The sequence below is a fragment of the Gossypium raimondii genome, chromosome 5 (assembly GCF_025698545.1).
Source record: "Gossypium raimondii isolate GPD5lz chromosome 5, ASM2569854v1, whole genome shotgun sequence".
Taxonomy (NCBI): Eukaryota; Viridiplantae; Streptophyta; class Magnoliopsida; order Malvales; family Malvaceae; genus Gossypium; species Gossypium raimondii.
Genome location: NC_068569.1, coordinates 19,371,602 through 19,396,863, shown reverse-complemented (window position 1 = coordinate 19,396,863; position 25,262 = coordinate 19,371,602). Strand labels below are relative to the sequence as shown.

General features: G+C 32.3%; 1 protein-coding gene and 1 long non-coding RNA gene across 2 annotated transcripts; both read left to right on the top strand.

Annotated features, from left to right (window-relative positions):
- Positions 1 to 1,362: 1,362 nt before the first annotated feature.
- LOC105767476 (uncharacterized) lies at positions 1,363 to 2,156 on the top strand. Its single transcript, XR_001125482.2, has 2 exons — positions 1,363 to 1,617; positions 1,834 to 2,156. It is a non-coding gene; the product is annotated as an uncharacterized LOC105767476 (long non-coding RNA).
- An 18,731-nt stretch (positions 2,157 to 20,887) lies between these two features.
- On the top strand, positions 20,888 to 21,832 carry LOC105767484 (heavy metal-associated isoprenylated plant protein 24). The gene is made up of 2 exons (XM_012587035.2): positions 20,888 to 21,303; positions 21,410 to 21,832. The coding sequence occupies exons 1-2, from the start codon at positions 21,147 to 21,149 to the stop codon at positions 21,703 to 21,705; spliced, it is 453 nt and encodes a 150-aa protein (XP_012442489.1). The 5' UTR covers positions 20,888 to 21,146; the 3' UTR covers positions 21,706 to 21,832.
- The last annotated feature ends 3,430 nt before the right edge of the window (positions 21,833 to 25,262 follow it).

The following is a 25,262-nucleotide window of genomic DNA, read 5'->3' as shown; positions in this document are numbered from 1 at the left end:
TCCTAATTGCTGGTGAAATTCAAATATACAACCAATTCTTGTTTGTAAAATTACCCCCTCAAAATGAACGTATACAAATAATTGATTATTTATCTTCGATACAGTATCTGTAAAAAAAAGCTTTAATTTAAAAAAAAAAAGTAGATCCTACTAATTACAAACTAACTTTATAAACTCGAACTTGATTTTTTACATTTAAAACACAAATATTTCTTCTTCTTTTCTCCATTTTCTTCCCTTTTACTAAACACAAATATTCTTTTATTTTTTTTCCTTTCTCTTGAATAGAAACCAAAAACTTAAACAAAAACAAAAAAAAAATCAACAGATATTCGGGTGGTGTCTCCTGACAGCGTGACGACACCAAACAAAAAAAAATTCTTACAGCCACCGGTGCCGCTTGACAGCGTGATGGCACTAAATAAAAAAAAATTCCCTAACACCCCTTTGTGCTACCTGACACGATGGCAGCACAAAGAAAATTTCTTTTTCGTTGACATTATTTTTAAAAAAATATTATTTTATCGATACCACCTGATAGACCAATGACACCCCTTTACAACCACCGGTATTGCCTGGCATGATGACGGCACCAAAAAAAATTTGCTGACATGAATTAAAAAAAATTTTGGATGGTGCCGCGTAACACACTGGAAGCACCCATTAAAAAAATGTATTTTTCTTCACCGTGAGTACCCATATTTTTCACCGGTATTTCGAAAAAAACATATGGGTGCTACTTGACACAATGGCAGCACTAAAATTTTTTATTTTTTATTTAAAAAGGTGATGATTGATTGATGATGGTGTTGGAAAAGTGGGTGGTGCCAATTGACCAATTGGCGACACTGAGTTACATTATTTAAAACAAATCATTTTATTAATTTTTTTTGTCCAAGCCATTCTATTAATTAATTAATTTTTTAAGGTTATTTTATTAGAAAAAACCTGCTTGACTACTATAGGATTGGTGGTGAAAGGTCAATAATATTGTTGTAAATAAATATGAGTGAAATATATATTTGTTGAATAAGGTTGGGTTTGAATGGGCGGTATGTTTACTTACGGTTAGTGTAAAAACAGTGTTGACGATAAGATTAAATACTATAACGACATTATAACGTGAGATAAAATATAAACTAAACGCACCGCACCGTACACCACCACTCATTTAAACCTTGAATCAGAAATCAATATGAAATTGGGTGAAGAGTACAAGATAGTTGCATAGATTTGTGTGTGCATGTGCCAAATCTTGTTACGATTCCTTTGTATGATGGTTGTGTCCCCTTTCTCGACTTGTGTTCCTTTCTTATGATGGGAAAAGCAAAGCCAATTGGCCTTCTTTAGAGGCAGCAAAACAAAACGTTAGTATGAGGGAATTTTCCCAGAAATTTCATAGATTTTACCAGAGAAAAACTTGTCTTACTACAAGTCTAGAAGATTAAGTAGGCAAAGGACTTATAGCAGACGTCATGACTGTATATAGTAACAAGATTGATGGTGCTAGGTAAGGGGCTTGAATGGACGATACATATACATTAAGTATTTATCACAATACATTTTAAGGTAGCAGTGGAACTCTAACTATACAGGAGCATTGCAAAGCAATCTTTTGTGAGTCCTATACTTTTATGGAGTAGTTATGTGTAATAATTATAGCTTGCTTTCTTATTTTACTTTTGTTTCCTCAAAATCCTGTATTGATCTTATTTTCTGGTATTGATAATCAGTGTCTCCATGTTTTAGTTTTGCCTCTTAAAAGCTTTCAATATGCAAACCAAATTTTCTACATTACTGTGCACTGAAGTGAATTCGAAATTGCATTGGTAGGTCACGACGTGAGTGAAAAATTAAGCGCACATCTCACGCAACCTCCAAGCTGTGGATCTCCGGAAGGGTTTCCACAATGCCTTCTTCACCTTCACCACTGCAAATTCCCACCCTACTCTGCCTCTTCAGTTCTTCCCTACTGCAACTGCTAAGGTTTTTACTTTAATCATGATCATTTCTATTGTAAATCCTGCCAATTCTTTGTTAGCTTTCTTGAATCAGAAATATCCTGCAATTTTCTTTTTCTTTTTTTAGTTATAAGGAGCTGAATGTATGGTAAGAGCTTTGTTTTCTGTAAATCTATGTTCGGGCAATTCTGAGTATGATAATTGAAAAAAGTAGGCGACATATATATAAGTTTGTATTAATCAACTTAGGAACGCCAAATCCGTGACTGGAGAGTTCTTTTGAATATCTTGTAAAATACTGAATCAAGATTACGACAGGAACATGTTTGTCTGTAAATGTGATATGATATGTTATTCATATGGGAAGAACTTTTAAAAAGGGTAGGAAAATTTAACTTTTTAAAAGTTGGGGATATGTCGAATCTGTTTTTTGTCAAAAGTAGATGTGGCCTGTGGGCTCGTTTGATGTTAATGTAAAACTTACCCTCAAAACCTCATTATTTTGGACATGTAATCCAAAGTGCATTCACTTTTTGTTGAAAATAATGAACAAAAAAATAAATAAAAAGAGCATTTAATGAATTTAAAATGCAAAGAGGTCATTATCAAAAGGATTTAAATTTATGGTGTGTTTAGAGAAGATGTGCTATTTGAATGAAAAATTTGTAATTTTTTAATTTATTTCAAAATCACATTGTACAAGCCCAATAATGCTTTAGCCCAATACTTTTCAACCCACAAGCCTAAAATACACAAAAAAAGAAACCCTAGTAGCCCCCATCCTTAGCTGCCGCAACTACTGTGGTTACAGTGGAGTACATTGAAGCCAGTAATTCTACTTCCCTGGGCAGCAGTGGAATAGATTGAAGATTTCGGATATTGTCTCCCCAAGCAGTAGTAGAGCATATCAAAGATGGTGAATTTTACCTCCCTGAGATTACAGTGGAGTACATTGAAGCCACTAATTTTATCTCACTGGGCAACAGTGGAATAGATTGAAGATTACAGATCTTATCTCCCTAGGCAATAGTGGAGTAGATCGAAGATGGCAGATTTTACCTCCCTGAAGTTACAGTGGAGTACATTGAAGCCAGTATTCCTATCTCCTTGAAGTTGCAATGGAGTGGGTTAAAACCACAGATCTTATCTCTCTGAAGTTGCAGTAGAGCAGATCGCATCAGATTTATTTTTAAGTTGTAGCAGAACAATTTGAAGCTATAAGTCTTATCTCCCTGAAGTTGCAGTGGACCAGATTAAAGATAGCAGATTTTGTGCTTTTGAGAAGCTACAACATATGAGTCATATCTCCCCGACATTCTAGTTGAGTAGATTTGGAGCATCAGTTCCTATACCTCTGAAGATGCAGCAGGAAGGAACGTGGCTACCTAAAGAAGAGAAGCATTGAAGAAGTTGAGGCTCTGCAATACCAGGCACAATTGGGCTTTGTAGTCTTTGCTCTATTCTCGTTACACGACAATGAGCAAAGAGGGGCAGCTGTACAAGCCCAATAATGCCTTAGCCCAATACTTTTCAACCCACAAGCCTAAAATACACAAAAAAAACCCTAGTAGCCCCCACCCTTAGCCGCCGCAACTACTGCCTTCTTCAGCCGCCGCAGGATCCGAAGCCAACCTCCTCCAATGCGCACCGCACGCTACGATCACCTGTGAATGTGGATTAGAAGAGTCCGAAATATAAAGTATTGTAAATAAAATGTTTTTTTAGGCTATAAAAAGCCTAAATCTATGTACTCAAAAGAGGGGATTTTAGTGTAAAGACACGAAAAAAATACAAAAAAGAGAACAGAAAAAGGAAATCAAAGGTGTTTTTTTTTTCTTAAGCTCTTTCTATTTTACCTATTCTCTTTTTAAACTAGTGTTAAACAAAAAAAGGAAGAAATATCCTTGCCTTTGGGTCGGCTTGAGGAGGGTTTAAAGAAAAATCAATATTGCTCAACCCTTACCACTGGTTCTGGTGAAGTCGCGGCGGCGATTGAAGAACTGGCGGCGGCCTCCGAGGTTGGGGTTTGAAACCCTAACAGGGAAAAAGTTTTTGAGTTTAATGGTTTTGTTTTGGCTGCAAATGTTTTTTATGAAAATTATAGGTTATTTAAAGCAAGACAAAACGGCGCCGTTTAGATGGCCTTGACCCGCGCGGTGACCCGACCCGGAGGGGAGGATCCGCGTGTTCTGGCCTTGAATGGGAAATTTGTGAATTTAGTCCCTCCTTTTCGCGACACACTTCAACCAAACCCATTTTTATTTATTTTTAATTTCGCAAGAATATTTTATTTTTGTTTCAATTTGGCCCATCGTTGCGCAGTGTTTTGGAAGGCGGGAATAATTTCCCTTTTGGTCCTCCACTATTTCTTGCGCATCCAAGTTGGTCCTTCTTTTTTGTTTATTTCGAATTTACCCCATTTTTTTTGTTTTTAAGTTCAATTTAGCCCATTTTTTTAACTATTTTATTTATTTTTTTTAAACGCTATTGCTGTAATTGTGTTCTTCCACTGTGTTTTATTTATTGTTATTATTTTTATCACTTCTATATTTATACACGCATCTTTTTTTTTATAAAGTATACCTATACATTTTTTATATATAGTACATATATATGTATCCATAAACTTTATAAACGCATGCGTGTATTTCACATACGTTTTATATTTTATATTTTTTATTTTCCTTATCTTTTTAACTTTTATATATTTTATGTTTTATAGATATATACATATACATTTCTTTTATGTTGTAAATATATATACTTATACATTTTTTTCTATTTTGTAAATATATACCCATGTGCATACCTTTATCCTTTTATTTTCATGATTTTCATATACATATATACATGTATTTTTTATTATTAGTTTTTATTTAATATATTACATTACTTTTTACATGTATCCTTGTATATGTGTGTTGAATATAAATATGTGAATACATATTTGCAAATTTACTTGTAAATTGTACTAGTATATATATATTTTGTAAATAATTATTCATATACATTTTAAATTAAAATATTTGTATCATATTGTACATTAATTTTTAACATACCCTTTTAAAAATATAGTTTGGTTTTAACCATACATCAAAGTTTTTCTTGATTCAAAGGTTTTTTTTTTAATAAAAGCAATATTCGAAGTTTAGGATTTTCAAGGGAAATTGAGCCCTAACGTATTGGGTTCCGATTTTCTTTGTTAATCTTAAATAACCGAGGATATTCTTTATTCAAAATGCATGAGCATAAAAATCATTTTTTGGAACTTAACTTGTCGTGTCCTAACGCATTGGGCGTGACATGTTACTTTCTAGAAATGAAGATTTTCACATAAAATAAAAGTAATATTCAAAGTTTGGGGATTATGATGAATTGTACCCTAACGTATTGGGACTCGATTTCTTTACATGACTTGAACAATTGATTGTCCTTTTTCAAATTTCATCATTTGAGTTGATTTTAAAATCTTTTTGACCTTCGACACTAAGACATTAAATAATCAATTTGGTACCAATTTTGGGCGTTACGAGGGTGCTAACCCTTCCTCGTGCGTAACTGACTCCCGAACTCGTTTTTTCAAAATTCGTAGACCAAAATTATTTTTAAGGTGGGCCGATCACACCTTAATAAATGATCGGTGGCGACTCCAGTTTTATTTTTAAAGTCGACAACTAAATTTTTGTTTTCAAAAAAATGGTTTCGACACACATTATAATTTTTTATGTTATGTTTGGTTCTACAAATTGTAATTATATAGTTATATATTTTTAATTTTTAATAAATATTAATTATTATAAAAAATATCCATAATTCCGAGAAAGTAATCGATAATATATATTTACTAATACAAATAACAAAAAAGAAGAAGAAGAAATAAACATCACATACAACTTTATGTAGTTACTTTAGCACTCTACCATAGAACATATATTATAAGGTGCCATGGTGAAAAACGAAGAGTTTTTTTGGATGTTATCCTACGACATTAATGGGAGTGGAGAGCATTTATGAAAAATTTCTATAGAAATGAAATCGTCATTTTTGTGGCTTTGGTTTTACGAAGAAGCTCCTCAATAGCAAACTCCTTTTTCTCATTAGCAAAATTTTGCTCATCTACTATCATTAAAATGAACCCACTTTGAGTTTGGTTGAGCAAATCCAAGAATGAGGTATTCGCCTCTCAAAGAGGGCTTTCTCTCTTTCATCTCATCTTTTCTACCAACTTTAGTTTTTTTGCTTTTCTCATTAAAAAAATGCTTATATCAACTTAAGCATCACAAAACATCTCAAAACATAAATTTCAACGTCCTCAAATTCATGTTTATCTTGCAAGAACTCAAAAGCAACTGATTTCATTTTATCTTTTTTGAAGAATATCTCTCAACCCAATCCATCTCTAAAAATGCATAAACAATATCCATAATAAACAAGCTAAATCTAAGAATTATATAGCTCATGAATCCCAAAAGCATCGGCAAGGGACAACAAGCAGCTTGCCATCTACGGACACATAACTTTCAACCCTCAACATTTGTGGCAAGCTAGGAATGATGCACATACACCCTGTCAAACCTCACATAGCTCTATGCCAAGCTTGTTGGTCCAAGATAACAAGAATTAGCCAATCCCCATGCACCCATGAGCTAAAAGGTATCTCCGCACCAACCTCCAAGTTTAAAAAAATAGGTAATATTCCTCTATTCTCATCATCTTCTCTACTCTAGTTGTTACTCTATCCAACTCTCTCCATTCTCCTCCATTTTTTCTTTAGCCTCTCATTGGCATAAGCATTAAAGAGCAGCCCAAAACACGAGTTTCGACGTCTCCATCGCTCATTTTCCTCTTATAGAACCATTAAAGGTCCAGGCTTAGCTCCCAAGCCCAATCAGTTCACATCCATCTCATATCTAGCTTCAAAAGGACAAACATTAGCATTGTTTATGGGAACTTGTTTTAGATCTATTTAGCCCTAGAAAAACATAGTTCACACCCTTATTTAGGGGGAAGTGTTGATTGTGGGGGATGATCCTACATTGATAAGTGAGAAGGGAGGGAAATAATTCCTCATCGACTAGCCAATGTTTAGTTCGTGGCTACATATAATGAGGGTACCATCCTCCCGAGAAATACCATTTTTGAAAGAACAAAACCATGAAGACAATCTTCACTTTCAAAGTGAACAATACCTCATCGTGGTGCATTCGATCAATCCTCGTGCAAACAAGTACCTTATTCGTAGAATATGAAGAGTGCAAGCCATACGAGGTATAAATTGTGTGAGGTATTGGAAAAAAGAAAGTTGAATTCAATTGAGTTTGAGTTAAGGAACAACATAGAATTTGGACTATTTTCGTCAATAACATCCCGAGAAGAAATTTGATCTCATATGAATCCATACTTTGATTTTTTTATACAAATAAACCTAATCAAAATTTAATTGAACGAGATTGAATAATTCAATTTTTATTTCAAATCAATTATGGATTTGATAAGTACATTAAATTTCAAATCAAACTGTTGGCTCCATTACGCCCTCTTCCTCATTCATCAAATTGTTGGGGGACAAAAGAAAAATCGCTTAGGCTTCATTAGTGGAACTGATAACTTTTGTTTTCCATAAAACCCTAACACTGAATTCTTACAAAGCCCTTACAAATGATGAAAAGGAGTTATGTAGTCAATATGGAAAATTACCCACTACACCAAAACAGGCTTTTAGCGGCATTTTTAGCGGTGTTTGGACAAAAAACGCCACTAAAAATCGAGCATTAACGGCGCTTTTATAAAAACACCGCTAAAGGTAGAGCATTAGTGGCGCTTTACAGAAAACGCTGCTAAAAATTAGCATTAGCGGCGTTTTCTGAAAATCGCCGCAAAAAGCCTAAGCCATACGACACCGTTTTCTGAGTTTTTGGGGCCCTTAGCGGCGTTTTTTAGGAAGCGCCGCTAATGCTCTAGCCTTTAGCGGCGTTTTGAGTAGCGCCGCTAAAGGCGAGCATTAGCGGCGCTTAAAAACGCCGCTAATGTTCTATCCTTTAGCGACGTTTTGAAGAAGCGCCGGTAATATTCGACCTTTAGCGGCATTTTTGAAGAAGCGCTAATGCTAAGATCTTTAGCGGTTTTTGAAAAGCGCCGCTAATATTTTTTATTATAAGTTGAAAAATTGATATTTCGTTGTATTCATTATATAATAGTCAAATTTACATTTAAATGATAACAAATAATATTGTTTAATACAAAATGTTTTTATTAAAGAGAAGTCCTACCTCCTAACTATTTTTTTTCAATCATATAGTTTATTTAAACTACTTTACTAGAAAATATATATTAAATTATGAGTAAAATAAAATATCATAAAACTTAAATTGATAGTTCGATTAAATAAATCAAATAAAGTAAATATAAAACACCAAATATGGTGTTTATGGATTTAGGGTTTATGGATTTAAGGGTTAGAGGTATAGGGGTTAGGTTTAGATTAATTAGTGTGTTTTAATTTATATATTAAATAATGTTTAGGGTTAGGGAATCTAGATTGGGTTGGGGTTTAGGGATTAGGGATTTAGGGTCGGGTTAGGATTTAAGGTTTAGGGGTTAGGGTTAGAGGTTTAGGGGTTTAGGGGTTAAGAGCTAATTAGGATATATAGTTTAGGGTTTCATGGGTCGAGTTAGGGTTTTGGGTTTAGATTAATTTTTTTATTTATATTTTAAATATGTTTTTAAATTTCATATATAATTGAAAAGGATAAGATAACAAATATTTTAAAATATTTAATTAATTATCATTATAGTTTAGGATTTATATGGCTTAAGGTATATGGTTAATTTAAGATTGAAGGTCAGTTTAGGAGTTACTATTTTAAGGTTTGGGGATTATATATGGATTTAGGGATTATGGTTTAAGGTTTAGGGGTTAGGAGTTAGGGGGTTTAGGGGTTAAGAGCTAGGGATTTAGGGTTTCAAGGGTTGGGTTAAGGTTTAAGGTTTAGACTAATTAGTTTTTTTATTTATATATTAAATATGTTCTTATATAATTGTAAAAGATATAATAATAAGTTTAATATATTGAAATTATGAGTATAGTTTATATTATTTAAGAGATATATAATAGATAGACTTTATGTATATTGAATGGTTAATTTAAGATTTAAGGTTTATTTTAGATTTGTTAAATGATACAATTTTATACAATTAATTAATGCTTTTATATTTAAAAATATTTAATCTAAACCATTTGATATATTTAATATGGATAGATAGGCAATTATTTAAATTGGATAGGACCAAATTATAAGAAAAATAAAATACAAAAAAATGAAATAAAATTTTTCTAATTCTTTTAAATATTACTTAAAATTATAATAATTCTTTATGTAAAATTTATATGAAAGATACAATAATTGAATATAAAAAATATATGCGAGCTTTAGCGGCGTTTGCCAAAAAAAACGCCACTACTATGTATTAAAATTTCCTAAAACGGTGCCGTTTGGGTAGAAAAATTTAAATTTTTAGTGGCGTTTTCAGCAAAAACGCATAAAGGTAGATATTACCAGCGTTTTGTAAAAACGCATAAATATGTATTGCAATTTTTCAATAGGGTTGAGTTTAGGTTGTGGCGTTTTCTTTAAAACGCCACAAATGTGGAAGAAAATAAAAGATAATTAAAATAGAAAATAAAAATGAAATTTAAACACTAAAAATGTTAATTTTATCTAATTTATTATAAATATTACTTAAAGGAAACTAATAAATAAGTTAAAAAATTAATATATAACATTTGATAATTTAGGAGAGGACCAAATTAACAAATGGAATTAAATTAAAATAAAAAATAAAAACACTAAAATTTATAATTTTATCTAAAATTTATAAATATTAGTTAAAACACTAAAATTTATAATTTTTACTACTATATATTATAAATATTACTTAACAAAACTATGGAATACCTAAACGGCGCCGTTTCAATATAAAATTTGATTTCGTAGTGGCGTTTCCACTAAAAACGCCGCAATAAACGAGACATTAGCGGCGTTTGGAATAAAAGCATACAAAATTCTTAATTTTATAGACAAAACGGCGTAGCTTTAGTCTGCGATTTTAATGGCTTTAGCGGCGCTAGGGAAAAACGCCACTAAATGTGCGCATTAGCGGCGCGTTTATAAAAACGCCGCAAGGTTGGGCTGTTGTTTAAACAAAACGTCACCGTTTTTGTGGCCATTAGTGGCGCTACTGTAGAAACGCCGCAAATTTTCAATTATTTCTGCTTCCAAATTTCCCCATACCCGAAAACCTTGGTTCTATTCCCCTCCCTATTTTCCCCAAAATTCCCCCAAATAAAGAACCTTAGCCTGCTGCCCTCGACGAGACAGACCTTCCCCAAATCTGCTGCATCGTCGCACTCGTGGACCGTCGCAGGCCTCTACCGTCACACTCCTCTGCCGTCAGAGAAATCAGTAAGATTATTCTATTCTTCTATTTTTCTTATGTTTTTCCCTCTGCCCTTAGTTTTTGTTTCTTTTTGGTTTCTTTTAATTGCAAGACAAATAAGACTGGGTTTATGCAGACTAAAATGTTTCATTTGAGATGGTCTTTTTTTTCTTTTTTCTTTTTTGTTTTGTCGGTGAGGTTTCAATTTTTAATGTTTTGCTGAAGCGATGATTTATGATGTTATTCACAGAGGTTTCAATTTTTAATGTTTTGTCGGTGAGGTTTCAATTTTTAATTTTTTGTCGGTGAGGATTTATTTGCTCATCATCCATGATAAGCAAAGAGATTTGCTTGTTTAAATCTACAAAAAAATACACAGGCTTCTACCTCAACAGCCACTTCCATGTCTTCTTAATTGGCTGAAACGAGAGCTTGGGAAGAGAGTTGGTGAGCCTGAAAACCTAGAAAGCAAGTTCTTTACTTTTTCCAACTATGGAAAAACCTCTCTTCCTTCATGGGGTTATATAAACAGATATAATATCGAGAGAAATGAGTGAGTTTTTCAATTTTTTTTTCTTTTTTAACTGTAATCGGTGACATTGATTTATTCTTTCATTATTTTGTTTTGTAACTAAGGTGTTTTTCCTCACTAGCATTGCAAAATATGTGTCATTTTATGAGTAATTAAAACACAACACTAATGTAGACATGATTATATGTACGTAATTATGAAAGGTTTAAAACGAGTTTAACATTTTTTAATGTGATATTTATAATTTTTATTTGATGAACATTTTAACGTTTGAAAGTAGGTTGTTTAATTTTAGTGTTTACTTTGATGAAAATTTATAATTAATTAAAAGTAATTAATTTTCTTTAAATTTGTAATATATTACTTACATTAAATAATATTTTTATAATTTTTTAATATATATATATATATTTAAAATTTATATATATATTTAAAATTCGAATAACATGGGTAACATAAAGTTTCATATATAGCAAGAAGAAGCCCCCCTTTTTTTTTTCAATCAAGTCATGGATTCTGGGACTGTTTGGCTTCAAGAGATTTCTCATATTCTTCAATGGATTTGAAGAGCTCAGAAAAGAGCTTTCCTTCTTCATCCTTCACCATGCCTTCGGATTCTTTGTATTATCTCTATGAAGATGGTTGGCCTAAAAATAAAAGGTTCCCACTTTAGTTAACCAAACAAGGTTGAAGCTTTGAAAACTTGAAGATTTTAGGTTAGAGTGCTACAACGAATGTAACTGTATGCGTGTTGATTGGTTAGTTTGTTAAGTTAAATTACTTGTGATCACAAATATTGATATAATTATATTTGTACCTTTAAAAAATAAGGGAATATGAACTAATTTTTCTCCATAAAATTATTGTGTATTGAACCTTTACTAAAAAGAGTCAAATTAATGCTAAAATTTATTTATTCTTAACTTATATATGTAATCATATACACAATACAGTTACATAATAATAATCATATCATAACTTATATATACAGTTACATAATAAAATTTGATAACTCAAATTTATCAATCATATCATAACTTATATATACAGTTACATAATACATAACTTAAATAAAATTTTATTTATTCTTACATAATACATAACTTAAATAATAACCTACATAACTTACATAGAAACTTATATAGAAACTTGCATAACTTACATAATAACATAAAAACTTAGATAATACATAGCGTACATAACTTACATAATACACCACTTACATAAATAACTTGCATAATACACCACTTACATAAATAACTTGAATAATACATAGCCTACGTAACTTACTTAACTTACATAATACACCACTTACGTAACTTAAATAACTTAAATTTATCAATCATATAACTTAAATAACTTACGTAATAATACATAACTTATATAACTTAAATTTATCAATCATATCATAACTTACATACATAAATATTAATCATATCACAACTTACATAACCAACATATATAATGACTTACATAATAACCTAAATAGTAACTTACATAATAATACATAACCGGATCAAATTAAATAAGTTACATAATACACAAAATCAAAACTTACATAACTTACATAAGACATAAATTACATAACCTACTTAATACATAACTTACATAACTTAGATAATACATAACTTACATAATTTACTTAATACATAACTTACATAACTTACATAAATATCCCTTATGTGGTGGAACTCAAATAAGTTAAATACACTTATAAGTTACCGTGATATTTACTATACCTTAACTTAAATAATAACTTACATACCTTAATTACACTTATTCCTAAATCTTAAACCCGTGCAATTTATTGTCAATGTCGGACATACATAATTAAGAAATGGATCGCTCTTGGATGAATTTGTCAAGGGTGTTTACGATTATCGAAATGGAGTACAGACTTTTCTAAATTTTGCATTTCAATATGCAAGCCAAGAGAACATGATTCTTTGCCGTGTAAGAAGTGTGTGAACATAAACGGCATTATCGTGAAGTTGTAAACGAGCATCTAATTGTTGATGGTTTTGTTCGGGTTATAAACAATGGTTTTCATGGAGAATGCCCGCCTAGTACTTCCTCCTCAAGGATGGATGTATCTTATGATGGTAATGCTTACCATCGATCATTAGAGGGATGACATGGAAGGATGTTTGGGATGCATTTAATATGCACAATCATGGTTTGCGGTCGTTCCCAGCCGACTTTGTGGTATCTGATGATTGTAATCTCGGTGGAAATGCTTTTACCGAACAGGGAAGAAGTGTACCTCATGAAGAGCCGAATGGAGAAGCGGCGAAGTTCTACGCGCTACTTAATGAGATGAACTCAGAACTATATGAGGGATCGAAATTTTCAAAAATATCTTTCTCCATTCGTCTTTTCCAGTTAAAATGTTTGGGAGGGTGGACCGGGAACTCATTGACAATGCTGTTAGAGTTTTTGAGAGAAATGTTTCCGTTTGCAAAAATCTCTCAGTCATGCAAAGATATGAAGAAAATGATAAAAGACTTAGGTCTTGGGTACAACAAAATCCATAGTTGCCCGAATGATTGCATGTTGTACTAGGGCGATCGAAGAAACCAACAGTGCTGTCATGTATGCGGCGAATCCCGTTGGATAAATAGAAACACAGAAGATGGGAACGACGATGAAAATGATGCACAGCCAAGAAAGAAGCCGGTCAAGATTTTGCGGTATTTTCCGCTGATACCAAGGCTTCAAAGGCTTTTCATGTCGTCGAAGACAGCGGAGTCAATGACGTGGCACCATGAAGGACGAACCGATGATGGACTATTAAGGCATCCGGCAGATTCTTTAGCTTGGAAATCATTTGACAATAAATTTCCAAGCTTTGCAAGTGATCCCAGGAGTGTGAGGCTTGGCCTAGCATCTGATGGATTTAATCCTTACAAGATCATGAGTACTGCATACAGTACTTGGCCAGTAGTGCTTGTTCCTTACAATCTGCCTCCGTGGATTTGCATGAAGCAATCTTTCCTTATCTTATCTATGATTATCCTTGGAGAGAAAGGGCCCGGGAATGATATCGACATTTATTTATAGCCATTTATTGAAGAGTTAAAATAATTATGGGCTGGTGTCGAGACATACGATGTGCTGAGAAAGGAGAACTTTAATTTACGTGCAGCTTTGATGTGGACCATTAATGACTTCCCCGCTTATGTCAATTTATCCGGTTGGAGTACCAAGGGTCGTTATCGTGCCCTTGTTGTGCTTTGCTAAACATGTTCGCAATGGTTATACAATGGGAAGAAGTTCTCTTACATGGGGCATCGTCGGTGGTTACCGAAAAATCATAGATTTAGATCTCAGAGTTCGACATTTGACGGTACTGAAGAGTTCAGAGAAGCTCCTTCGCAAACAAGTGGATCTGAAATCTTGTTAATGTTGGAAGATATGAATTTCAGTTATGGGAAGATGAATCAACCGGCAAACACGCAAAGAAATAAAAGATCAAATGATGAAGCTGATAATAACTCCGATGAAGAGGATGATCCTAATGAGGCGGACTTGTGGAAAAAAAGAAGTATTTTTTTTGAGTTGCCTTATTGGGAGCACCACCTTTTATGACACAATCTTGATGTTATGCACATTGAGAAAAATGTTTGCGAAAACATTGTCTATACAATTTTGAATGTAGACGAAAAATCAAAAGACAATCTTCAGAGTCGACTTGATTTAGTTCAGATGGGAATTCGACCTGATCTTCATCCGAATCCACTTCCGAATGGTAAATATCGGTTGCCGCCTTCTATTTTCTCAATGTCAAAGACAGAGAAAGAAGTGTTCTGCATGGTGTTGAAGGATATAAAGGTTCCAGATGCATATGCATCTAATATATCTCGATGTGTTAGTGTTAAAGATCGAAGACTATATTCGCTAAAATCACATGACTATCACATCTTAATGCAAGATTTACTGCCAGTTGCTCTACGATGTTGTATTTCGAAGAAGGTGACGTCTTGTATAATTGAACTATCCAATATAATGAAAGTCATTTGTGGCAAAGTTTTGGATGTTCAAGAAGTTCAGAAGGTACAGGATCGAGCCGCTTTAACTTTATGCAACATGGAGAAAATATTCCCACCTTCCTTCTTCACTATTATGGTTCACTTGATAATCCATCTCCCGCATGAAGCAATTCTTGGCGGACCTGTTTTCTATCGATGGATGTATCCCATAGAAAGGTGTTAATTACAATTTTTAAATTTTTCCTTCATTCACCTATATGCCTTTAGTTACAACTTTTGATAATGTTGTATACCGTGTTTAGGTTCCTATCCAAATTAAAGTCTTATTACCGCAACAAGCGTTATCCAGAAGGATCGATTGCTGAAGGCTACTTGGCAGAGGAATGTATGACCTTCTGTTCAAGATATTTGGAAGATGTTGAAACAAGGTTGAACAGACCAAATAGAAATGCTGGACTCACGGATCATAACTTTGCCGAGACTTATTTGTTCCAAAGTTTTGGATAACCAATCGGTAAAGTTGAAATTGCAGAATTAGATGATTTATCATGGGTTCAAGCACATCGATATGTTCTGTTTCACCATGAATCAATCGAACCTTTACGCAAGTAAGTTCTGGAAATTTGATAAATATTCATCATTTAAAAATTGTTTATAGTCTAACAAAGTGAACATATTTTTAACATAGTGAGTACAAACAAATATTGAGATCTCGTTCAAGCTCCGAAGAACACAACATCGAGATATCAATAAGTTGTTTACGAATCTTTTCATGAATGGTTAAGCCAAGCGGTATGTAATTGGAGCTTTCACCGACAAATAATAACATTTACTCAAAACATTTTTAATTACTCGGTTTACTTTCCATTCAATAGGTTTGAGTGGGAAGAACGTCACCGAAGTTAAATGGCTTTCCCAAGGTCCAAATCGGTGGTTAAAAGATATAGTGCGTTCCTCATAAACGGATTCGATTTCATACAAAATATCGCGAGAGATTGAGGAGAACATAAAATTGTGGAATAGTGGTTAATTCCTCAATTACAAGTTATGCTAGTGCTAGGGACAATAATCCTGTGGAGGAAATGTGGAATATTTTGGACTTCTTATCGACATAATTGAGTTGGATTACTACGGCAAATGGAAAGTTGTCTTATTTCGAGGTGATTGGGCCGATGTTAATATCGCACGTGGAATCAAGCAAGATCAATTTGGTTTCACAATGGTAAACTTTGCTCGATTGATTCACAGGACAACAATTGATTGATGAGTCAGTATGTATTTTCTTCTCAAGTCAAACAAGTTTTTACTCAAAAGACCCAACGATGAGGGTTGGTACGTTGTACTCGTAACATCCCTAGAGACTTGTTTGACATAGGCGGTGGAAGTAGAGATGACATTGACGACGAACACAAACTTTGCCATTTCGAGCGAACTTAAACGAAAACATCCCTAGTACTAGTACACAATTTCAATGGGTCCGCCAGGATACGGATGAAGAGATTTACGAATTATAATGTAGTAAGCTTTTACGATTATCTAATTACATCTACGAATGATGACATTTCAACTATTTTATATGTGATATTATTGTTGTAATTGTATACTAAGTTTTCAACAAATTTATTTGTATTGCAGATAAAATGCCTAGAAGAAAAGTGCGATCGCACCACATTGTTCAAGGTACTCCAAACTCATGAAACAAACAAAGACCTTGAACAACAGACTGCTATTGGATCTTCGAATGTTCCGGTTACACCTGAGGAACCTATAGAAGTTCAAAGTAATTTAACATTTAATTTACATGTGTGTTGACTTCTTGTTTGTTTTTTTTTTAAATTTCGTATATTACAATACTTTTATTTTTCAGATGAAACTGGTCGGACGCGGAGAGGTCGCGGACGTACGGTACTGTATCGAAAGCGATTTATACGACCTAGATCCAGTCGAGCGTGTCCAAGTATCCAGTAATAGCTTGGTCACTGTTGGATCGAAGCTCGCTTTTAGCAGATACATGGGCATTCTAGCACGGAATGCAAATATGTTACCCATTAACTTGAGTCATGGCATAAAGTGCCCGAGAGTAACAAGAACCAAGCTCGGATAACATTAAGGTAACAAAACGTGTATGTCATTTATAATACTTGGGTTTAAGTTTCGTTTACATTTATTTTCTTAAGTTGTGCTTTTTGTAGGCGAGATTTACTCTAGAGGTCTCCGATGCTTATGTAAAGAAGGCATTGGGAAAAAGATGGAGAGACCATAAGAGCACTTTAAAGAAAGACTATTTTAAGACAAAAACAACACTCAAGGAGAGATTACAAAATGTCCCGCCGGGAATGCTGAGGTACCAATGGGAAGAGGTCGTTAGATTTTGGACTTCGAAGAAAGGAGAGGTATGTGTAACTTATAAAATTTTGTAATTACTTTGGTGTATAGTATTTCCTAATTAACGTACTAATAATTTCATAATGTAGGATCGTGAAGAAGTTGGAAAAAAAGTAGGCAAAGAACAAAAAATTCACTCACACAAATTGGTCGAAAAGTTTTGCGTGTGTAGCTCATGCAGAGGTATTTTCAATTTTTAATATTGGCGATATTTATTACTTACTTACATTAATATTTTTACTATTGTATTGTAGGAATCGTCGTCGGTCAAAAGTTGGACGCCTTCAACTTTTGACATTACACATAGGAAGAAAGATGGAAACCCTATGACTCTCAAGTCTGTAAATTATGGTACGTTTGCTTAATTAATACAATTTAAATTGTTTTAATAATTTATAGTGTTTATTTTCTAATGATTTATTTCATTTATTGTAATGCAAATATTGTTAAGTTATGTTGCATTGGGTTTTTTTAATATATATTGCGTTCCTAACTATAGGATTTATTTTTTAGGAAAAATTAAAGGATAAAAAGGTGGAGTACGAAGCGATTGCTTCCAGTGATAGTTCTGTTCATATTGACGACATTGATAACCGGATTATCACTGAAGTTTTGGGTCCTGAAAGGTATGGTCGGGTTCGATTTCAAGGATCTTTTGTTAACCTATCCCAATATTTTGGATCTAGCTCGCAACAATATATGCCTTCGGGGAGTCGAGCCGAAGCTAAAGTTCAGAGGTTAAGAGACCAGATGGCTCAGATGCAAGCGACAACAATTGAGCAAATTACACAACTTAAAGCAGAGGCAACATCGAGAGAAGCTGAGGTTCAAAAAAGATATGAAGAACTCCAGCTACAACTGAAAGCAGATGCAGCAGCGAGAGAAGCTGAGGTTCAACGAAAGTATGAAGAACTCCAAAGAAGACTTAAAGCAGATCTGGCAAGAAGAGAAGTAGAGGCGGCTAGAGAAATCTGAAATGCAATGAAGGAAGCAGAGGCTAAAGCGAGGAAGCGAGAGGTGCGGCGAGGGAAGCAGAGCGGCGTCAAAGTTCGATGAACTCCAGAAAGACTTGAGCATGATGAAGATGTTTCAACAATGCATAGCAATTGCCGTCTTAGACTATCGTGTAAATATACTTCGATTTTGACTTTTAATTACCATTTTAACTTTTAATATTTTTCTAAGAATAATACGAAATTTATTTTATTTATTGATATTTATTATTTGTTTAATATATAGATTTATTACTTTTGGCTGGTTTAGATATGATTTCTTCTGATTTGTTTTTACAGGAGGGCTGAAAATATAAAAAAATTTATTTTACAAATCTGCCAAATTTAGTGGCGTTTTAAAAAAAAACGCCACTAAAGGTGTTGGCCTTTAGTGGCGTTTTTGGTCAAAGCGCCGCTAAAGATAAGGGTCTTTAGCGGCGTTTGTGGAAAAAGCGCCACTAAAGATCATGGTCTTTAGCGGCGTTTTTGGGGAAAGCGCCGCTAAAGATTAGGTTCTTTAGTGGCGTTTTGTGGTTACCGCTATAAATCAGGATCTATTGCGGCGTTTTAGGGGAAAGCGCCGCTAAAGATTAGGTTCTTTAGTGGCGTTTGTAGTCAAAGCGCCGCTATAGATCAGGGTCTATTCCGGCGTTTGAGAAAAAAACGCCGCTAAAGACCCTGATCTATAGCGGCGCTTCCACTAAAGCGCCGCTAAAGGTCTTAGTCTTCAGCGGCGTTTGTGCTTGAAGCGCCGCTATAGACCAACACCTTTAGCGGCGTTTATTTCTAAAAACGCCGCTAAAGTTAGCGGCGCATTCATTAGCGTTGCGGCGCTTTTCAAAACGCCGCTAAAAGTATCTGCGGCGCTTTTTAGCGCCGCTAAAGGCGTAAAAAGCGCCGCTAAAAGCCTGTTTTGGTGTAGTGACCCCATTAACTATTGGTAGACTTTTTTCTTTTATATATTTTATAAGCGGGTTTAAATTTAATATTTTACAAGATATAGTAAAATTAAATAATCAATAAATTTGATATTTATCACCAATTTAATTTAATTATGGATTTAACAATTTGCCCAAATAACTGATAAGGAAAATAATTTGGACACTGCTGGTGGGCAAGGAATTGGTGATAACAAGTGTCCTTTAAGGTGTACTAAAATATTATTCTATATTAAATTATTAAAAAATGCGATACATGATAATTTATAAATTTTGGTTATGAAGTTAAAAATTACACTACCAAGATACCAAATAGTAATCTCATTAATAAATAATTTATTAAAAGTTTAAATGAAAAATAAATAAAGTTTTAGTTGAATAGATAAATTTATATACTTAAAATTCATTATGTTTTAGATTCAAATTTTATATAAGTTTTTATTGATATTAAATCAAATATAAAAGACAAAAAAACTCATTTCAATATAACTTACGTTATATATAGAAATATACTATATTTATATTATACTGATAAGAAATATGTAATAGATACATTTATTAAAAATTTCCACCAAAAATTTATATAAAATCAAATAATACTGTGATGGTCAAGTTAAAATTTTACATATGGTTGAAATGCCATTATTTTAATTTCTTTTATTGATTTATAAAATATAAAAAAGCACTCTTATAATTTTGTATATCAAATTTTAATTGAATTGACAACTTTTAAGTGTTAAAGATTCATGTTTTAATCTAAACCTTGAATATTTGAGGGAGATGGTGGAAGTGGGCCTACTTTGGGCCATCTGTCAGTGCTTGTGCTTCCTCACTATTTTCAGCAAGTCTCAATTAATTTTTATTTTAATTTTTCTACAATGCCACCGCCAAATCAAAATCCAATCAATCAAAACAATTTCTTGAGTGGGATGACCAACACGTTTCTACTGCTAACCCCACTTTGAAGCTTCCATGTCCACGTGTTGCTCTCCTCCACCTCCTACGTGGCAACTTCTGATGTCATCGCGCAACGTTTCTCCATTATTGATCACACGGAAAATGAAATGAAAACCAAGTTTTTCTATTTTTAATGCATGGACTTGGATGAGCTAAAAAGATGTATAGTAATTTATAGTATTTAATTTTAAAAACGTTTATGTTACATCAAAACATATGGGGATCATCAGAGATCTTCTTGATTTTCTTCAAGAAATCGCATAATTTGGAAAATATATCCACTTTTTATTATTTGAAATTATTAGAGAATAAAATTTAAATATTGAAATTTATTTATTTATTTATTTTGAGTTTTTTTACTTTAATCAATAGTCAAGGTTTCATTTTCAAAGATAGAATAATTTTAAAATTTGTTGTCAATATCTACCTCTTCATGAACCTACGAATCTAAAAGATTAGTTACTAAGCTCGTTCCGATAGTTAAATCAAGTAAAAGATTAAGGTTCAAAGCATTTCCTTTTGAATATGTTTCCTTCATTAGAAAAGAAAAAGAAAAAAGTTAAAGCATTTTTCTAATATCTTAGCAGTAAAATTAAATTAGCGTCATTTTTATTTCTAAAGTTGATTTTAATATTCTTTTTAAGGACGCGTTTACTTTAGTCGCTATAAAATCCATACAAGCTTAGCCATGCCCATGACCACTCTAACCCTACCTTCTTCCTTTTTCTCTACTCTTTACGTTCCTCTCTTATTTTATATATCCATACAAGCATATTAGTCGTTTTCTTCAACCTAAATATCCTACAATAAATCTATGTCTTAACTTGTTTAGACCCAAATCCAATTCAAACCCTTCCAAGATTTGCTTCCTTCTTAACCTACTTAGCTAGCCATTGGTTTATATAAATACACACACCGGCAGAAAAACACTCATTCGTGTGAAAAGTTAACACAAAATGGGGGTGGAAGGCACCTTGGAGTACATCTCCGACTTGCTTAGCAGCATGAAGAAGAAAAAGAAGAAGAAGCAAACTCAAACTGTAGCTCTCAAAATCAGGATGGATTGTGAAGGTTGTGCCCGTAAGGTCAAGAAAGTTCTCTCCGGAGTTAAGGGTATTATTACAATTAAACTGAAACAGTTTTATTCCATAGTAAGACTACTCCTCACATTTTTCTTTTTATTGAGGTTGTTTAATGCTGTTGTTTGTGGTTTTTGTAGGGGCTAAGTCTGTGGACGTGGACTTGAAGCAGCAAAAGGCGACGGTGACGGGTAACGTAGAGCCAAAGAAAGTACTGGCGGCAGCCCAGACGACCAAGAAGAAGGTGGAGCTGTGGCCCTATGTGCCATACAACCTCGTGGCGAACCCTTACGTGGCTCAAGCTTATGACAAGAAGGCACCACCCAATCATGTCAGGAAGGTTCCCGACACTGCCAACATCACTGAGACCACCGTCGACGACCGCTACTCCAACATGTTCAGTGATGAAAACCCTAATGCCTGCTCCATCATGTAAATATGAAACAAACTAATACTAAGAGAATTAATGTAAAGTTTCCATGTGAAATATAATATTATTGGGTTAAAATATGTCATAAATCTATGTATTTTTAGTAAATTTGTAATTTAATTTTTTTATTTCATTTAGTATTTTATTTTTTAGATTTTAAAATTTCAATCTAACTGTTAACATTGTTTGTTAAATTCAGGTTCATTCTAATATATTTTTTAGTTATATTGCTACCAAATAAGTATTTTTTTATCTTAAAATATTATGCCAACAAATTTAACAAAAAATCAGTGTTAATAATTGAACTGAAAAATAAATAGATTAAATTCTGAAAATAAAATAAAAATATTAAACGTGAAAGAGTATAAAATCCTATGAGATATGTTAACCTTGAAAAAAATGTGCATTATCTTTTTCTTGGAGACTTTATGGAAAGACCTGAGCAAATGGCCTGGGAAATATAAGGGTTGTTAGGCGACAACATTATATTCGAGGCCCATAACATATTTCCCTCAGGCAATGGGAATGGGATTTTTTCCACTTCATGACACTAATCATTTAGCAATAAGGAGGAAGAGTTATGGAGAAAACAAATGGTTAAATTTGAGTGGTGAGAGCTCCAAATTAGGTCAAGTTGTTGGTTTAATGATAAATCATAAATCTAAGCAGACTAAATTTTCCAAAACAAGAGGTTTACTGTATGGGTTTGTATAAATATGGTATACATAGGTGACCTTTCTTTGATTTTTCTATATTGAAAATAAAATTCTCTCCATTACGTATAGTTTACCCAAAAAAGAAAAAAGTAAAACAAAATTTCACATCAATTTTGTTAGTTCAACTACGTGTCTAAAACGTGCCCAAGAAACTTTAAGAAAATATTATAAATGTTATTTCAAAGTTCTAAAATGATATGTGGAGTCGATTGAGTGTTAATTCGATTAGCATCAATGTTCTATCAGGAGGACGTGAATTTAAACGCATTAAAGTGCATTACCCTCCTATTTAATGATTGAAAAAATGTTAAAAATAATTCTAAACACGGTATCAAAAAGAATAAATATATTTAAAAAAAGGACATGTTATTGAATTTAAATTGCTATAACTCTATTTGGGCTAACACATTACCTTCGATAATTCTACAAATGTATACAAATAAACACGCAGCCAAAATAAATAAAAATACATGTAGTAGAGGTAAGAATTTGTCAATTTAATGAAAAGGATAAAAGCAGGAAAGAAATAATTTTAATAAAGTAGGTAGGTTTCGAAAAATTAAAAATAAAAGTAGGGTAGTTGGTATTCCCATTTTCAAATCATATCTGTATTTTAAATTGATTTACAAATCTGATTGCTCCCTTTCGTCTGTTTGCTTTTGCTTTTTGCTTAAATTTTGACACGTTATAACAAGGTTTAAAATTAAAATAATAATTTTATATGTTATCATTAGAATTTTAATAATTTAATAATTAAATTTATTAATATAACCGTAGTTAAAATTTTAAATTAATCTAATATTTCTATCCTATTGATTAAGAATTTTTTCATCAATATTTAATAGATATTATACAAATTAAATATTTTTAATTTATTTAAAACTCGACAAAAACTTATTGGATACGTAGATAATGTATGTCAAGTTTTAAATGAATTAAAATATCTAATTATTTATTTTATTTAAGAAAGATTGGTCCGTTAAATATATAGTAGTAGATATTGGATGGAGTCAAAATTTATATTCAATTATATTATTGAATTTTAAAATTATTAATTATAAAAAAATGGATTTGATATAAAAGTATTTTATTTTTCAATAAATAACAATTTAGGGTTTGATTGATGGTAAAGAAAATCGAAACTAAAACGTGAAAAATGGATACTATTGATGTGTCAAATATCCAAGCTTATCCCAAATGCCTCCTAGAAGACTGGGATTGACCAAGAAGAAGATACATTAATTTGAGGACCGACCAGTTTGACAAATTTGGGATCTCCTCATCTCCTTTCTATTTTAATTTTACTACTTTTATTCGTTGCCACATAAATTTACATTATATGTATACGATGTGGTAGTTAATTTCACCGACATACGGATAGAGTAGGTTCACGACTGTTATGATTTTTAGTATTCCTTTTTCAAGGATGATTTTCACTACTTTTATTTCATATAGAAGTTTTAATAAAAAAAAACGTATGATTGAGTTCAAATGTCACCTTTGGCTAAATTATATCAAAACCAAAGGGTTTAACTTAAGGATCATAATTTGATAAGTTAAAAGAAATCGTTATGTTTTCCATTTATGTATTTTTATTTTGGATAAATTATGTAATTAGTTACTCATCTCTTATAATTTTTCCTTTTCGGCAGCTAAAATAAAGATGTTTGTAATATGAGCACTGTTGTTACAAAATTATCATTTTAATCACTATTATTATATAGTTTTATCGTATTAATCACCCCTATTAATTTGTCATTATGTACATTCATTTTAGTCATCCAACTTTAATAACTTTTCATTTTGATCACTTGTTTTCCTTTTTAGAATTAATTTTATTATTTAAAAACTTAAAATTTTACAGGAATTGAGTTATTCAGTTCTTGAGTTGAAACCCAAGTTTTCACTTGTAACTCAATTCCATGTACAAACTCAAGTTTTTCTTTGTAAAACCTCAAGTAATTTCCTATAAAACCAAAGATTTTTCCTTTTACTAAAAAAAATTAATTAATTCTAAAAAAGATAAAAGGAAATTAAAAAATAAAATGGGTTTTCCTATAAAATCCAAGTTTTCATAAAAAAATCCAAGCAATTTCCTATAAAACTCATTCTTTTTCTTTTACTGGAAAAACTAAAATTAATTTCAGAAAAGCAAAAGGAAAAGAAAATGAAAAAAATTCCATAAAAACTCAAGTTTTTCTTATAAAAATCCGGTAATTCCATGTAAAACCCTAGGTTTTCCCTTCCCTTTACTAAGAAAAGAACTAAAATTAATTTTAAAAATAAATGAAATTAAAAGATAAATTTATTTTTCTAACTTGTATTTTTCCGTATAAAACTCATATTTTCCTGCAAAATAGAATTAAATCTTAAAAATAAAAAGAAAACAAAAGAAATTAAAAGACAAAATGAATGACCAAAATGAAAATTTACTAAAGTTGAGTGATTAAAATGAGTGCGTGTAATAGCAAATTAACGACTGATGAATAAAATGATAAAAGTATGTTGTAGAAACCATTTTTTGAAAACAAAAATAAAAGTTATCGACTTTAAAAACAAAAATTGGAGTCGCCACCGATCCTTTATTAAGGTGTGATCGGCTCACCAAAAAAACAATTTCGTCGCAAAATTTGAGAAAACAGTTCGGAGTCGATTCACGCATGAGGAAGGGTTAGCACCCTCGTGACGCCCAAAAATCGGTACCAAATTTGATTATTTTATGTCTTGATGTCGAAAATTTGAAAAGATTTAAAATAGAAATTTTTAACCCGTGAATGGATTTAAAATGACAAAACATTCTCATTTCAAAGAGATAAAACACCACACCCAGTAAGTTAGGGCACAATA

Coding starts and splice junctions, on each gene's coding strand:
- LOC105767484 (XM_012587035.2), top strand. CDS start 21,147: ATGGGGGTGGAAGGCACCTTGGAGTACATCTCCGACTTGCTTAGCAGC. Junction 21,304..21,409: donor AGTTCTCTCCGGAGTTAAGG/GTATTATTACAA, acceptor TGGTTTTTGTAG/GGGCTAAGTCTGTGGACGTG.